An 18,533-nucleotide genomic window follows, 5' to 3' on the forward strand; every position below is an offset into this window, starting at 1 on the left:
GACTTAAAAGGAGCCCCGAACCCCAGTTTTCTTTGAGCAGAAAGCAGAGGCTGTTGCTACAGGAGAGGTTATTCCTATGTGCTCTCTTCACCGGCAGCAAAGAGTATAATGGAGAAAGGGGCACTTTCTAGAAGGTGGAATGAAAGGCCATGGGGGGAAATGCCCTGGGGAAGCCCTCTCAGGGAGCCAGGTTGGGACCTAATCAAGAAATTTCCCTTATTCAAAGTGAAGGGGGCCCTCTAATGTCTGCCCACCACTATTTCTGAAACGCTATGGAGCAGTGACTCAAGTCTTCCATTTGTCCCCTTTCCGGATGGGAGAATGTATGGTGATTAAAGTGTCCCTATTCTCCCACTGGAGCATGTCTGTGTGTAGAAGGGTGGGGGGGTGGCGGGCTGCAGAGAACTTGCAATTTGCTCGCACCGATTTCTGAGCCAACAGGAGCCTCATCCGAACCACATATCGAAACTTCCATGTGGCCCTCTGAGATCCCAGACTTCGAGTTTGATGCCATGGATGAATGAGACTTTGTGTAGCCCCCTTTGGAGAGGAGGTCCGAGTACATTTTGCATTTGTTTTTTGTTTTTTGTTTTTTTTTTAATTTATTTTTATTTTTATTTTTTTTAAATTTTTATTTATTTACGATAGTCACAGAGAGAGAGAGAGAGAGAGAGAGAGAGAGAGGCAGAGACATACGTAGAGGGAGAAGCAGGCTCCATGCACCGGGAGCCTGACGTGGGACTCGATCCCAGGTCTCCAGGATCGCGCCCTGAGCCAAAGGCAGGCGCTAAACTGCTGTGCCACCCAGGGATCCCCACATTTTGCATTTGTAAGACAGAGTGCACCAAATACTAGGTGACCAGAGAAGTGGATTATGGTAATTTATTGGCACAGATGTTTCTGGATCTCCTCCATCCCGAGAAAGGAGGTGGATTGCATTTCATTCTCCCTTGAAGCTGCATGGGACTATGTGGCTGGTCCTGGTCAATGGGTTGTGAACTGAGGTGACATTTAACTGTGAGGATCTCCCTAGAACTCTCTTTCCCTCTGGCATGGCAACAAACCTATTTAAGGGAGTAGCTGGTTTATCATCTAGGGGTCCTGGGGAAGTACAATGAGCAGAGTGACCTCTGCTAGACCCGCGATAGAACTAACTGTGCTATGAGCCAATAAGCTCACCTTGCTGACACCATTGCCCTACCGCTCATCCCGACTGATGCAATTGAGACGTCAGACAAACAGGAATCCCTCCCTCTTCCCTGTTTCTTTGCAGTCATTGATAATCAGTTGTGATCCCTTCCTAGTGAGCACACTCCCTCCCTCTTGACATTCAAGATGACACTCATTGTCCTGCTGAAAATATTTGCAAATATTAGCAAATATTTTAACGAAGAGAATAGTCCATTCTGACCAGCTGGGCCAGCTATTATAGGTGCACCTTGGGGCTGCAGGCATCCTTAGAGATATCCTATTTATCAAGCATGGGTTTCATGACTCCAGCAGGCAACTAAGTAGGTGATGCAGGACCACATAGGGGGACAAGTATGACCAATTTTGTTTGAATGCATAATCGGGCTTCAGGATTAACCATCAAGGAGTATTATATTAAGCACACAGGTTCAAATACCATAAAACATTGATAACGTAGCAATATACTCTGCTGGGTTACTTGGGCAAAGAGAGCCAGTATAATGGAAGGTATTGAAACTAGAAAGACCTCCGGGACTTTTTCTTTGGTGTGTATGTTTTTGAACACCAATTGCATTGTCTGTAAAATCGGTGGGGGGGGGATGATGATGACCCCCACCTCACAGAATTGTTGAGAATGATGCAAGCTAATGTGCACAAGAGCCTGCTACATGGTAGGCAGGCGTGGAATGAGGGCTTTAGCTGATGCTGTTGGTCCTCTGTTCAGATCCGCTTCTCAGGTTGGTGCATCCATCCCCTAACTATTGTGTTGACAACTAACAACCCATAGCTGCAACCCTGTCTAGAGAATGGTTCTCAGCAGAGGGGAGCTGTCTTATCCTGGAGACTACTCTCCCCGCCACTAGTACTCCACAGCCAATGACTGAGGGATATGGGTGCTCAAAGATAGGTTTTCCTTCTTCAAGGACAACTAGAATTTTCCCTGAGATTATCTTCTTGCTCAGCTCTTTCTCTTCCTTATCCCATTCCCCTCAATTCTTTAAGATTTAGTGAAAAGTACTCCCTCAAAAAAAAAAATCATGTGAATTTGAATCTTGTCGTAGGTTCTGTTTCTAAGGATTCGACCTAAGAAATAGCTACTATTGATCATAAATAGCAGGCTCCCGAGATGTGGCCATGCCTCAAAGCTGCTGGAAAGCATAGAGGGGCACCATCCTGAGGTGATTCTAGCACGGTGATGGATGAGCTCTCCAAACCAGAAAGCTCCAAAAGGTTTCTTCCAAGTTGTGTTCTTGAAACTGTTGGGGGAAAAAGCAAACATCATCTGTGAAAGAAGACAAGGCAAAGGAGAAAGGGATGACGGGAAGAAAGCTGCTGAGAATAGACCCAGCCAAGGGAGTTCTGTAGGGCCCTGCTGGGTTGGGCACATTCCACAAAAATGGCCTTTCCCATGACACTAGGCTCTATTAGTCTATGCAATGCTGTAAGCTAGGGACTCCCCGAGGGGCTTCTCCAGCAAAGAAAAAAATTGATTCATTCCTGGATGTCCTGCTTCCCATTGGAAGAGCCAACTCGGGCTCCCATCCCAGGGCGAGACCTCTTTAGCCAGGCTGAGACTCACTTCCTTTCCCTGAAAAAAATCTAGTGTTTCCTCGCTGTCAAGAATCACAGCTTTGGTAAGTAATAGAAGAAAGTATTGGAGGGCCATCTGGAACATCAGATAGCACAGGCTCGTGATCTGAGTTAAACGCTTGTGTCCATGTGATGTGGTGGGAAGAGGGGCCAAATTGGGAAAGAGGAAGCATGACTTCCTCCAGCTTAGTCACTAAGATGCGGCTATTGATAACACAAAGGGTGGCAATAGTGAAGATGATGATGATGATGATGATAGTGATGATGATGGTGATGGTAGTGGTGATAGCTAACATTGATGCCTCAACGATAACTACTTTGTGGATGTCCTTTCATCTGATCGCCTATATCATAGGCATGATTGGCTCCATTCCACAGATGAAGAAAGGGAGGCTACATAAACAGTCCGTGGCCCGTAGCTAGAAGAGCTACAGACCCAGGATTTAACCTTGGGCTGCCATTGCGTTACCTCGAGTTCATTTTGTATTAGGGTGCCATTTTCCTCATCTGCAAAAGGCATGGCTATCCTTCAGATATCCACCCTCTGAGGTCCTTTCTGGCCTTACAGTCTGGTATGATCTCTGTCCTCTTCACCAAGATGAGGGGAAGGTCTGGGATGAGGAAGGGAGCAACTGGACAAGGGACAGTGCGTTCCAGCTGAACTTTTCTCTCAGATGAAGGCAATGTGGAAATTTCAGGGCCCCTCCCTCCGTGAACACTACATTATCCAAGCCTGGAAAACATCTGAGAAGTGATAGAGGCTGTTAGAGAATTCCAGGAGAACCAGGTCATTGTAACAAAAGGAGTCTACCACAGACGACTGCAGTTCTATATTTGCCTTTTTTTCCTTAACTGGAGGCCACTAGATTTTTCCAGACAACGTTTGGAAGGCTAACGTCTGATTACCCCAAATCACTGGCCGAAATAGATCTTGGGGTTTTGTGTATTCACACTGGCCTGGTAAAGAGAGCACACGGGTAGAGGGGAGGGGGAAAGAGGACACAGTAATGATTTTTTTTTTTTTTTTGTCTGATCTACGGAATTCATGAGCATTTCTGAGTTGGTGCTTTTAAATGTTTGACAGCAAGGACAGTATTCACGTTGGAGGGTTTTATGCTCTTTGTACTCTTTTTGAACAAGTGACACGGACCCAACCAACACTCCAGAATTTGAGCTTGACTCTGTGGCTGTCTTTCTTACAATGACATGGGAATTAACTATTGCCTCTCGCTGTCTCAGTAGGAGGATGAATGAACTAAACTTTAAAAACTAACGGGAAGAAAAGTATTGAGCTATAAAATTTGCATTTTTTCCAGGGACCCCACATGCTTCTGTTCTTGCGCAGCCCACGTCAAATGTGTGGGCATCTCCACCCAAGCCTTCCTGTCCTCATGAAAGCTTCCCTAGAGGTGCCTGAACCTTCTGTCACCTGTGGCTCTTTGAAGCAGAGTCCTGGCTTCCTGTTTTTGTCACTGTGTCTGGAAGCAGAGGTGCCCAGAAAGTTCAGTGCCTCAGGTGGCAGCCACACAACCTGCCCTTTTCAGACATGCTGCCCTTTATGGTGCCGCATGCCTCCATCGTGGGACAAAAGCATGTCGCTAACCGGCTGCCAGTGGTTCCTGGAGTAGGCGGAGAGTGTTCTTGTGACTTCCCGTATCGTCTTCTGTCAAACAACCGTTCACATCATAGCAAACAGCCTGCGGACATCAGGTGGAGCTTGGGGGGCCGAGGGCATTATGTATAAAGAGGAGGGGAAAGGCCCTGTCTAGCTACCAGCAGAGCTGGGTTCAAAGGCCGTGTCCTGTGAGTCTGAGGAAAGAACCCTTCAGCTTCCAATTTAAATTCCCCTCCTAAAAATGTTCTGGTTTCCCTTGCCTTGATATTCTTGCTGGAGACATGGGCTTCATTAAACAGCCAGCAGTAGGTGGATTATCAGGGGGTCCCATGCGTGGGCGCATCGATGGAGCCATGGACACATAAAAACTTGAATAGTCACACACACACACATACACACATACACACGTCTTTTTTATTGTATCTAGGAGCACATATGTAAAGCCTCCTAGGTTATACATCAAGGAGACACACACAAGAACGCTCATAGCAGCAGACACAGAAAAACAACTGGAAATGAGGCAAATGTCCACTGGCAGGAAAATGAATAACGAAATGTAGCGTGTTTTCCATGTTACTATACAACGGTGACAACGAATGAACCACAGCTACTTGCAAGAACATGGATGAACTCAGAAACCCAACGTTAGGTAACAAAGACACACGCTCAAAAAGCCTACATGTAGTCCTCTTAATAAGGCTCAAAATAAGCAAAGCTTGTGTAGGCACGCATACTTGGGAGATAAAACCATTTTTTAAAAGCAGGGAAATGATAAACAAAATTCCTAGGAGCAGTTTCCTCTGGGAATAGGGAGGAGCACCAAGGTCAAGGGAAATTGCTGGTGGTGCTATAGTTCTTGCACGTGGTAATGGCTTCGTGTGCTTCTATGTCATGTGACATTTTCACTTCGATGTAAGTATGTATGCATACATGATGTGTATACAGACGTGATGACTTCCCTGGCTGACAGGTAAATTTCAGAGTTCAAAAGTTGAGAAGTGATCTCATCCAAACCCCTAATTATAAATATGCCAAAATAACTTCCAAATTGCAAAGGGACTTGGCCACGTTTACTCAACTCGTTAGTGACTTCATGGAGATCAGAACTCGTGTCTTGTGTGCCTGAGTCCATTATCCCTTCCATTCTCACCCCCCAAATAATAATATTAATAATAATTACTAACTATAATAGTTATTAATTATAATAATTACATATAATGATAGGTGATATGTATGTAATATATAATAATTATATATATATATATTTTTTGCAGTGGTAAGTAAAAGCAACATTCCACCGTCACAGCGACAATGGATGAATTAAACACTTCTGCTCCAGAAGAGAAGGTAAGAAATTAGAACATGGGGATCATACTCCCTGAGCAAGCAGTCAAGTTTCTCTCTGGCTGTGCCCTATTTCGAAGAACCAACCAAATTGCGTCCATACTAAAGAGCTACATTTACCTTAGGTGTGATTTGTGGCTCTTTGTTATCTTTTTTTTTCTCTTTGTTATCTTAAACCAAAATGGCAGCCCAGAAATTTACTGACAAGCATATTTATTTTCTGTAAATGAAATTTTATTTATTTTTATTTTTATTTTTATTTTTTTGTAAATGAAATTTTAATAACATTTTGAATATGGATGTGATGTGATATACACGTGACTCCTGGGGAAGAAGGAAAAGTATATTTTAAAATGAAATATCCATTTTCACCAGCAGTTTAAAGAAATTGCTGACATTCATAAAAAAAGGACTGTGGTGTATCACGTCTATTCTATTTATTCAAACTAAAATATTTGCTTCCTTTCACCCCCAAAAAGAATGAGAGAGAAAAATCCAATTAATCTAAGCCATTCTGTTCAGTATGTGAGTAGCTCTGGTGTGTGAAGAGAACCTACCATTCTCTTGAGCCTCCATTCCTATATACATACCTTCCACCGTGTGAGAATCTCATTACTCTGAGCATGATCCTACTTTTGAAGACCATGTGTTTTCTTTCTACGATGTGACGGCCAAATGCTTGCTACTTACCTCCATAGCAATGATTTTTCCAATACTAGAGAAAAACTTGCAGTGTTGGACTTAATGAAAGACTGTATGTTTGTATACTAGCCTTTATGAATGATTTAAGGACTCTTAATGGCTCGAAAGTCACCAGAGCTAGTCACCAACTATTTCCAAGCACCTGGTATGGTTGCAGTTCCCTGCCCCCTCAAGTTAGGTAGGACCCTGTGATTTGCTCTGATCATTGAACTATGAACAGAAGGGAGGTCCGTGACATTTGGGAGGAAGCTTTAAGACCCAGTGTAACACCTGTCACATTCCCTTCCTCCTGAATTTGGCAACTGCAGAAACCTGGATATGATGTCTCTCTCAGACTCCCTCAGTGAAGACGGCACACAGCAGAGTTCCCTGGGCACCTTGGGATGGGCATTCCACATGACTGAGAAATAAACCTTCTTTTAAGCCTCGAGACCTGGGAGATAGCTCACAATAATTGATTCACAGGGAAAATTTGGATTACACACCATTTTTGTCCACCTCACTAACTTCAGGTAAGATGTGACTCCTCTACCTATCTAGGCATCCTAGGAAGTATTCATCTGGACACTGCAGTTTTCAGTCCACGATTTCTCCAAAAGAAACATTAGAGACCCTCATTATGGAACCAACACTAGTTTAATATGGGAACTGAAAGAGAGGCAACAACCGAGAGAAATCAGAATCCACATTTATTGATGAGAGATATTTACACAAAAGTTAAAACACTTAGTGAAATATTGGATTCACAGATTGCTTCCAGTATATAAAGAATATCCAGTTATTTTACATGTGAAATGCTACAGTAATCAGTCCACATGGTAAGAAAGCTCAAGGTGAAAATGAAAGATCTCAACTACTCTACTCCAAATGTGCTTTGCCAACAAGGCATCTCCTAGTACCATATTGAAGAAACAACCCCAAAATTAGTTGAAGTTTTTATCTTTTTTTCAATCATTAGTCTTCAAACATTATGTGCTATTGATGCTTTAGGCTACATGACTTTAGACCAACGGGGATTGTGAGGTTGAGGGAAACCATTATTCTTATCTTTCATTCTGGACCCACAAGAATCTCCAGAGGAAACCCTGCCTACAGGCTAGGTTTCTTTCAGTAGGGTTTTCATCCTGAATCTGACAGGCATTAAAGAAGCCACATTTTTTTTTTTTAGGAAAAATGTGCCTGTTCCACCATCTGTATCCCCTCACTCCAATCATTGGAGAAGCCACTGAAAATTAATGTGCTTTGTACCCTCACAGGATCACATAGGTTTCACCCCTTTTGTGAAAAGAGAGGGGCACTCAGGATCCCCGAATGTACATGGTCATTTTCCTCTGTCCTTGCAGAGGAGAAAGGGGTTACAGGTACTATCCATGCCACAGCATTCCATTTAGTGATAATTAGACAGAATGTGTGTTCTAAGAGGCAAGTGTATATTGCATTAGTTGATCTCATCTTCAGTCACTCAAAATATGCACACAAAGCCTATTAGGTAGAGGTCATACTCCCTTCACATATGTGGGATCTGTGCTTCATCAGTTGCCTTTCTGCAACCCCAAAGCTGTACACTGACCATTCCTGTGCCTCTAGTGCTCTTTCTATGGACAACTATGCAGTTTACTACCAGAACTGTGCTTTTGTAGGGTTTTGCCTGCATGGCAGTTAGTTAACCTTGACTCAGGAAACCAAGGGGGACAAGGTTCTTCAGAACCTCTAAGTCATGAGCATCATGATCAGTATTTGGCAACCAGAGAGGCAGACCTTTACCTAAGGACATGATGCTAGCATGCACATAAGTAGACTAACCTTTTGTCTCTCTGAGTCCAATCTACCAAGCAAAGGAGGGCTGTCAACAAATGTCCTCATTCTAAACCTACCCAAGCCTGGATAATCAAAAGTTCCACAGCTGCATTCCATGCATTATCTAGACACCAGATGACCTTTCACTGAGAATCATGACACACATCCAACCCTCCCTTGCTCTAAATTGCATATTTACAACGATGCTGTACACCCAGACTTTCGAGCAATCATTGGTACAAAGGATTCATAGATAAGTTCTTCACTGATACTATCCCTAAATCACATTTAAAAAGAAGAGAAGTGATTCACTAGTTACCGAAGAGGGAAAAGAAGGGTTTTCAAAACACCAACCAACATGTCTACCGCATTTAGATGAATAGCCAAAAAATAACATTTAAATTAAATTAAAATACATCTATACACCATTTCACTGAAATTACACATAGATACCTACATTATAGCTACACAAAGTGCATAGGCACTGTTCTTCATGCGTGAACCAAGTGTTACTGTATACACACAAGAACTTCATGCTTTGAACAGCTATCGGTACGTGAAAATCACAGATACAATCATTGCCAGTTGAGGGCACTTCTAATCTGTTTGCTTAATGAGGAACAGTTTCAAATACATACCAGTACACTTTCTATGTAACTATGTTTTAAAAATGTGGCAAAAAAAAAAATACTAGCCCTACAACCTTATCAGAAAGTGTGTTTGGCAGAAGGAAGACCCCCTTGTCTTTGCAGTGGCTACTGATCTGCCTTTTGGGGAAATTACATAGATTGTTATTCACCTGAGGACAGACTCTATCTGGGCTGCTTCTAAACAATTCAGTGTGACTCTAAGCCTCCACCTCCAGCCCCAGTGATAAGAGTATTGCTTCACAGCTGGTACTAATAACCTTTTTTCTTAAAAATATGTGCTCAATTCACATGACAATGTGACATGTACTACCAATTTGCTTGGCAAGAATGAACTGCAACAAATCTGTCTTGATTTGCTTCTTAGCACTCACCCTCAAGCTCTGCTATTCAAAGTTTTCCTAAGCCAATTTTTTACATAAATTATTGGGAAGGCAGGGGAGGTTCTGATAGAGATATGATCCCACTATTCTCACCTTATATTTCATCTTCTTACTTTTGTGAAATTTGAATGCTTAGCTGGAAAAACAAGGCCTGGTGTCAGAAATAGGAAATTAGCACCATTCCTCAAGTTAAAAAGACTAGTTGTTTAAATGCACATCTTAACCAGCTAAGGGATTTAGGTGTTTCCGCATTCTTTATGGTCATTTTGTTCATTGCATCGAAAAGGACCGGATTCTTAAAATTTTCAAATGCGGCTCTATGCTCAGGAAACAACTGATAGCTCTAAGTTGCTGTAGAAACTTCTTGTGCTCTAATTAGTTATAATTCTACATATGTGGTTATATAGAAAATACCGTAAGAAAATATCTGTCTGCAAAATTACAGATACTAAATAGATTAATTCAGTCTACTGCTGAGTTCTTTGTGATTTATGAAGAATAGATACAAACCTATAACATTGTTAAAGGCTAAATCAATATTAAACATATAATATCCAGGACTATAAATACATTTCCTCATGCTCTTTATAAATAATAACAAAGAAGCCCCGGGGTTTGTTTAGAAAAGAATGTGAGATTGGGCTGGAGGAATTTGTGAAGGGGGTGCGATACTGATCACAGGGCAATGTAGTGTCCCTGGTAACATCGGTTCTTACCAGGAAGCCAAAATATATCTGCTGGCAGCAAGATCAAATTAGATTCACAGTTTGCCAGCTCTCTCCTTAAGCCGTAGAAAACAAATAGAAAAACAATATACAAAAATCCTCACAAAAGTAGTCTTTTATATACAAATCTCTAGAGCGACCAGATAATCTGATCTATGTTGTGCAACATGGGAATGCAATGCTGAGGTTCCCCAGGGGAAGGAGGAAGAAGAGAGGAAGTTAGGGTGATTTGTGGAAATATCTGGAAGCCCAGGCTTGAGTTCCTCGTAAGGAAAATTATTCTCCTGGAGTAGTAAGCAACCAGAGTGCCAGCTTTCTGATTACACATCTCAGAGGATTCGCTGCATGGAGGAGAAACCTCAAAGCTGTGCTAGACCAACTTCCTTGGCTAGTGTGTGTATTTCTCTTCTACCAAAGGCAACAGCCATTTCTAGGCAGCTGAATGGTTGCCATGGAGAGAAATGGAGTCCCAGGAGGAGCAAGGCTCTGACTGCATCATCCTCATCTCCACGGGGAATAACAACAAGGGTAACAGTCAGCTGCTACGTTCCAACACTCACCCAGGGATTGGGGACATCTCTGCAGAGACTGGAGACCTGTTATGACCCATGCTCTAGGTCATGTGTTGACTCTGCAAAGTAGTGGGGTCTGGTTCAGTAGAAGGGTTTAGACTCAGCACAAAAGGGTCCTGTGTGACAATCAGAAGAACTTCACAAATACCAAAATGGATACTTGGTCTGGAGGTAGGAAGGTGAAGCAAGGCTGGCCATAGAAAAAAAAAATCATCAGTAATTATTTAGTATATAATTTCAGTGAATGAAATAAGAATGTGAGGGCTTCTCTTACTTTTCTATAGGTTCTTATATGGGTCAGTTGAGAAATAGCCTTTTTTCTTGCTGCTCTTGCATTGGATCTTCTGCACTCAACAAACAAACAAGACAAAACAAAAAAACCTAACCCAGTCCTTCCGGTCCTACTTTTACTTCTTACTTTCCCAAATCTAAGGAGCTGGTCTTCTCTGGCAATAAAGGTGCTCACAACACAGCAGATACCAAACCTGTTCCATATTTAGCAGAAGTTTGGGCACAGGGCAAGGATGAAAGCAGTGGCCCATTTCAGCAGTACCAAAAAGTGCAAGAGGGTGTTCAAAGATCATGCCGGTGGCCTGCACCCTGCAGACAGACCACGCATTTTATCTACCCTAGAAACCCCTCAGACTGAAGAGAGCAGCAATAACCAGCAAACAAACTACGAGAACAATTTGAAAATGAATTCAAATATCCCTGCAGAGAAAGGAGTTGGCCCAAGCTCAGCCTGTGCGTGTCTGCATTCAGGCAAGAGGGAAGGTATTGACAGACAATTGCTGTTACTGTGTAAGTCTTGCACCAGATTTCATAAGAGTATTCAAGTTTATTTGCCAAAGGCTCCCAAATTCCCATACTGGGTTGGCAATTAGGATGATGTGGAGAAAACTGTGTGTTTTGGGCATTTGAAGTGGGTTTTGTTGCTCCAGCAGGAATGATCTAAGACCTTGAGTGAGGTTCTAGACTTGCCCTGCCCCTCTAGCAGCAGCTTTCTATGAGCTGAATCACTACTTCTACTAAGACAGTGGAGTTAGGCAAAGGGCAGTTTTGTAAAAGGATGTCTGTTGTATCCCAAAACACCAAACTATGGATTAACATGGCCACCTTCCAAGGTTGCTGTAAAACATCAAATGAACAGAGAAACTTGAATTTAACATCCCTCCCCAAGGGGATGAAAAAAATCCAAATTCCTTATTGGGGGCCACTCTGACTTAAAATACAAATAAGTCATATTTTATAGCATTAAGCCTCTTCTGAAAAAAGAAATTAAAGCAGAGATTATAATATCATAGATTCTCAGGGTTTTACTCACTTAATCCAATCCATTCACTTGACATAGGGGAAGGAATGAGGCTTGGGCATAAAGTGACCGGTCTAGGTTATACAGCTAAAAACTGGCAGAGACTAAGTCAATGCTTCTTGTACCCAACGGCATTATTTCTCATCATTGCTATGTCATTATGAATTCATTGTGCTATGCTATGAAATAAGATAGTATTTAAGACTCCTCCTCATCATTTTCTAAAACTAATCCTTGCACTAACCCATGTGGTCTTTTACTACGTTGTCTCTTAAGCAGCAACAATGACAGGAGGCAGAGTGAGAAAGGAGGAGGCCGAGTGCGAACAGAGTTTTCCTTTTGGGAAGACCATAAGCAACTGTTGCATGTGCAACTTTGGATTTGCTCCACCTAAGGAGAACAATCTGCCTGTAGTGCCCGCCTGGATTGGCACTTGATGGCCCTTATTCTAGGTTTTAGCCAGGAAGTATGAGAGGTACTGAGACCATTAATCTCTGGCAACTAGATTTACAAAACTCTTGCTTCAGAATTCCTTCTGGCTCTTTGCTTAAACTTAATCCTTTTTTAGGTTCTCAGAGAGGGTAAAAAGGGAAGCGGAATAAGTCGGTCAGAGAGAGAACAAATATCATATGATTTCACTCATATGTGGAATTTAAGAAACAAAACAAATAAACAAATATAAAAAGAGACAAACGAAAAAGCCAGACTCTTGAATATAGAGAACAAAGTGCTGGTTGCCAGAAGTGAGGTGGATGGAGGGGATGGGTGAAATAGGTAAAGGAGATAAAGAGTACACTTATTGTGACCCTAATAATATTCAAAGAGTGGGTATTACAGGAATTGAAAAAAAAAATCTCATTGGTCCTTTTTCTTGCCTTGGAATGAATTTATCTGGAGAATAAGGAAAGCAAAACTGGAAACCTAGACAACTGTAAGGCCCCAAGAATCAAAAAGCAGGGAGGAAGAGCCACCTCCAATGGGTGTAACTGCTGAACACTTTTAGCCATCAAGCCAACCAAGAGCTGCAAAAACCTTCTCATCAAGGGTCCGAACTATGGAAAAAATCTCTGAGCGTGTGTGTACCTGTTTGGATTTACTGCTATATTTCATGGGAAAAATTTGCATGGACAGAACCCTTTGATTCTGACAAAAGTAAAATATTGTACCATAACGTTTGCTATTGAGAACCAAAGGAAGTACAGTTTTGCAAAAATATGGCAGGATTGGCTTTCCTTTCAGGGACCCAGTAAATGGGTTACCTGACTCCGAAAGGGTTTCTTGACTAGACACACTTGCAAGTGACACACTTCCCCATGCAAGGCTGGAAATGACCTGAGGCCCTCTAACCAATCATTGGGATTCCTGGCATCTCCTACCAGGAATACATTTCCCCATAAATTGAATTTCCCCTAAGCCTTCCTCATTTTCCAGCAGTCTAAATCCAGGAGCAAGGCATTTGGCACCCTTTCTTTCAGCTGACTAGTAGTAGCAGAGAAGCTAGTACTTGTCCTTTACGGCGGGCAAAGAGACTCCTGACTGTGTTTCCACACCCAATAGGAAGTAAAGAATTGAATCTGACATCTACTTGGTTCAGATCTTATTACCTGAAGTCCTGTATTGAAGATCTATGTGATCTAGACGATTGCCTTGATTCTTGGTGCTCTGCATGGGAGGCACATCCTCAGAGAGCTAGTAAAGCCTTAGCTTGAGAGATAAGCCATTTTTCTTGCTGATTGGCTTTGGCTCATTGTATTGTAGTTGGTAATCAAATGATGATTCTAGTTGGGTTCCCAGTGGGCAAAAATTGTAAAGGGGAGAATTAAAGTCTGCTTACTGATTTTAGCTCAAAATGATTTGGATTCCTAAAAAAAGAGTGAATAAGTCTGTAAGAAAATCTTGCCAAAGCCTTGACTTACAGACCTTACAGGATGCAGTGTACAGATCTGGCCTGCTGTGTCTGTGTATAACTTATGCATCACCAAATATTAACGGACTGTTATAAGCATTTATATATGTGTTGAACCTATTGATATAAATCTATGCATATAACTGAAAGATTATACGTATCTTATCAGGAAAAGTTCTTAGAGGTATACTCTGGATCTGTTTGTTCTGTTTATGGCACTCATGTTGGGCAAAGAAAGCCCAAAGGGCATGGCAAAAGAAGAATGGATGAGACCTAGAAAATAGAGAACACAGTCATATGTCACCTCTACATACATCCTGGATTTTCCGGTTAGTCCTGAATTTGACAGATTATTCATTTTTAATATGATGTGAATTTCTAGCTGAATGTGATTTCCTAAGTATATATTCTCATAAAACGTATTACATGTAGTCTAAAACCAGAAAAACCTGCTTTAGTAAGCTTTACACCTTGTTTCTTCTGAACATTGTCCCCTTACATATTTATAGGATAACTAGGAAAATGTTTAAGACAAAGCAAAGGAGGAAGACATTGAGGCAGAGTCTTGGGAAGACGATCCCAACACTACTTTTTTGAGAAACATGTCAGTGTGTACGAGTGCTAAGCTGGCCTTAAACAGCAAAACCCCCAAACTGCTCAGTGCCTTGCCTAGATCCTTCTCTTCACCATCAAAAAGCTGTTGGGAGCACCACTTAAAGACAATCCAGAACAGTTTCACAGCTAACTCCAGGAACTGTCCCCTTGACCCACAATATCTGCTGTAAAGGATGCATTTTCCACTACTACATTTTAGCATGTCCTTGGCCACCCTGTTAACTGTCCATCTAATGAAAATGAAGACCAAAGACATTAAAAAGAAAAGAAGGCAAAAAGCTGCTTAATACTGCTCAAGAGTGATCCTCATCCAAAAATTACTAGGGTTTGAGAGACAAAAGCAACTGGAATCTCATGTCTCTTGTATGTTCCAAAGGTGTCTGGTTTGGAAGAGAAAAGTCACCAGGTATATGTAATAAAGAGTACATGATGTCTATACATGCCCTCTTCTCAGGGCATTTGGACCCAATGACTATTTGCACATACCCCAGCACCCATCTGCTGGTCTCTGATGACCCCCTTACTTCTGTGTGTGGACCAGGGTTCTACACACTCCTCGGAGTCAGTCAAATGTACTTTATTTCTCCATGATTCATGTTCAAGTTCCCAGCAAACTCCCAAAGCTAGCAACCTTAGGAAAATACTGTGAGTTATTCAACGGAAAATGATAGTAGAGAAACTAAGTTTAGCTCACACGATCAGTCATCAGGATTCGTTGGGTGCCCATGGCATACAAGGCACTGTGCTAATCCACTTACACTATTTACTCCCTCAAACTATGACAGTCTTGAAAAAATTCCATCTGCGAAGTTGTGAGGAGCCATCATTTGCCCCCATTTCATGGTTCAAGGCTGCTTTGACTTTGCCATAGGAACGTCACCTTTCTGGGATTTTGCACGTTTGTTTTCTGTTCCTTACTACCGAAAAGACTAGGGAAGAAGACTGGCTCTGCTTTCAACTGTGCCCTGTAACTAGTTTTATGTGCTTTGATGGAATACAACAGAAAGCTTTCTACATGTTAGATCAATGACAGTGGTTTTTTTTGTTGTTGTTGTTGTTGTTGTTTTTGTTTTTTTCTTGTTTTTTTTTTTTTTTTTTTTTTTTTTTTTATCAAGAGGTGGTATTAAAAGAGGCACAGCCAACATAACTGTCCTCTATGGGTGAGGAGAGTAAAAATGATGGGGCCTTCTCGGTTAATGAGTCTGGGATTGAAAGAATGTGGGGATTACAAATGTCTTTTTTGTTAGAAATCCAAATTAGAATTTTACAGCTGAAACAAAGAAAGTAAAGCATAGATCAAATAATCTCACTTGATGTCCCTATGCCAGGTGAATACAAACCAAACACAAACAAATTTGAATATTTGAACCTGGTTAAAGTTAACGTTGGCTGTGCTCTCTTATGTTTGTCAACAGGTACAGCAGCCTCTGTATATGCCAATTACATCCTAATCTGTTATCAAATGGAGAGCAAATTATGAAACATACTTTGAAATTTCAATAATTATTTCCCCAGACTGGATAGGATAGAGCAGAAACTCAGTGGGTTCCGTAATCAGCTGCCTCGAAGATCACAGTTCCCACTACAAATCTCTTTGAAATATTTAAAGAGTACACGGAAGATAGATTCTCAGAGTTCCTGAAGACAGGGAATTTGCTTTTAATCAACACATGGGCAAACTCTACGAGACATTTCAGGAGAATTACTTCTAGAGGCTTCAAACAGAATCTCTTGTGCATTACAAAGCAGAAACATGGAGAACACTGGAAGGAATCACACACTGAGTGTCTGCTCGTTATCCCAAGTCCTCGGAGTGTACCACATTGCTTTAGTCATGTCCCCTGGGATAAGAGCATTCGAGGCTCTGCATTTAGAGAGCACAGGGAAGCTGGCAAGAATGTGTCTTCAATTCAAACTGATTCCTCCAGCAGCCTCCCTTCAAAGAATAATACAGGTGAGAAAATGAGGCAGTTACAAAGCATCACTTGGCAAGGACACAGCAACGCGCCTATCACTGACTCACAACAGATCCTCGAAGCCTCAGCTAGCAGATTAAGTAAACACAGAAATAGATGCATTTTTTTTCCTTTTTTAAAGACAGCTTGTTTATATTCTCTTTTACCATAAGACACGCTGGGGAGTTTGTTCAAAACTTTGCTGAGAGTCATATTCTTATTTTTCACGTTTCCAAGGTTCTTCTTCAACACCGCAGTCGGCTGACTTTCCGTTGGCTGCCAGAGTTACCTGAAAATAATCATCATCAGCATCCAGCTTACAGGCCACCAACCAGAAAACCACCCCATGGGTTATGTGGAGGAGCACCAGATCCAAGTCATGCTACACGACTTCAATATTAGTTTTAAAGGTCATCCTTTTCCAATGGATTTTGAGCCAGTCTTGCTTTTCAACCCTGATTTGTAAACACTGAAAAGTCCACATTTGCCTTGGGGAGTATGGAGGAGCTAGAGAGAGTTTCCATTTTGGGGGATAACTTCTACTATGCTTTTAGGGCTACAGGGGTGTCAAACTGCACAAAGACCCATCATATAATAATGTAGTCCTTAAAAAAACAAAAACAAAAACAGTGCCCTTGTGCTACTCCATACAACCAGAGAAAAAAACCCCGGAACTCGACAGCTAGTTCTACACATGCGTGTGAAAGGTTCAGTTGCAACGAGGCCAGGTTGGTTTATACATGTCCAATTTCAAAATCAAGAATCACAACGGTCTGGATACCAAATAAGCTATCCAGTCTTTAAAAATGAAAAAGCGAAGAAAGGACTAAAAGCCAGAGGTCAGTGACAGGTACATCTAAATGATTCAATGCAGACATTGAAGAATCAAGAATCATCACCAGACTGCCTATGTTACGCTTCCCTGGCTCTAAGCGAACTGAACCCTTACACAGAAGGAGGGAGGTTTTCCCTCCACATCTAAATCATTTCCTAGCTTACCTTTCATCTGTCTGTCCTCAATGTCATGTGCAAACTCAAACCCACGACTGATATTCCACATAATGGAGAGACTGGATTTATGGAAGCATTAGGATATGGAGACATGACAAATGCAGCAATGTTTGAAAGGAATCTGACCTTCTTCTTACCCGAGTGGAAGTGAAACATGCATTAGGAACACATACAACATGCTAGGAACAGAAAACAAGTGCCCTTCACAAACCAAGCGAATGAAAATAAAAGCTCTTCATTCCTCCAATCCCCGGCAGGCCCCCATATTTTTTTCTAGAAAGACCATGCAACAAGCAACGATCACCCCACATGCAGTTGTTCTGATAAAAATTAAAAAGTTCTCACAAAACTTCAAACTACGATGACAAGGCAAGAATTTGAAAATAAAAGAGATCAACGCGAAGTAATGATGCTTGAAGCGGTTAACATTTTGACCAGAGTGGCAGCAAATTTGTTTCCCCTTCGGTGAACTGTCAGTAAAGACCACCAGGCCCAAACTGCCTGGAGAAAGCTGTTCACTCTAACCTTGAATGTGCCTATTTGGCTTTCAGTGATAAACCAGATCGATAGCTGTGCAAAATTATAAATCACGTTGTGGTGCCCTTGAACGCCGGGCAGCACTTGGGGGTGGTGCCTTGTTGTTGTCACCATCATTGAATACTGGGGCCTGTATTTCAAAAGTGGCCAGGACAGCAGCTTTTTTAGCATTTCTTTTTCTAGCTGGGTTCAAGGAAGCTGAGACTCCACTCCCTCATCCATCTCTTCTGTCTCTCCTCCAACCACCTGGGAAATGGAAAAGCAAGGAGGAAGCACTGATGTCTCCCATCTTGGTTTTTAAAACAGTGAGGCTGAGAATGGACCAGAAGGAAGTTTAAGCCTTATCTTTACTACAAAATTATACATTCATTTTGCTGTCTTCCCATGCTCATTTTCAGGGCTTTGCAGATAATGGGCACTCGATAAACATTAGATGAATGATCAAAATATAAGAGGTCATTGGAATGAGATGGCGATACTCAACTAAATCCCACAAGGCACACAATAAATACTTGTTAAATAGAACATAAAGCCATTCCAGGGAATGTTGACTCTTGTTGATCCAAACTAACAGTTTGATGGGGAATAATCAGCACATTCATTTAGATGTGAATCACTAACTTCCCAGAAT

The 18,533-nt window shown here is 41.8% G+C and overlaps 1 protein-coding gene across 5 annotated transcripts in view; it reads right to left on the reverse strand.

The window, feature by feature from the left end:
• Positions 1 to 7,114: 7,114 nt before the first annotated feature.
• Positions 7,115 to 18,533, reverse strand: part of SLC1A2 (solute carrier family 1 member 2) — a 151,703-nt gene continuing 140,284 nt past the window's right edge. For 4 of the 5 annotated variants that reach the window (XM_077863599.1, XM_077863595.1, XM_077863600.1 and 1 more), the window contains one exon: positions 7,115 to 16,643. In XM_077863599.1, the coding sequence (XP_077719725.1) occupies positions 16,572 to 16,643 (72 nt within the window). In that variant the 3' untranslated portion in view covers positions 7,115 to 16,571. Of the gene's footprint in view, positions 16,644 to 17,353; positions 17,425 to 18,533 lie in introns of all 5 variants that reach the window. The other variant, XM_077863597.1, reaches the window with a different exon arrangement.

This window comes from Canis aureus, chromosome 21 (assembly GCF_053574225.1).
Source record: "Canis aureus isolate CA01 chromosome 21, VMU_Caureus_v.1.0, whole genome shotgun sequence".
Taxonomy (NCBI): Eukaryota; Metazoa; Chordata; class Mammalia; order Carnivora; family Canidae; genus Canis; species Canis aureus.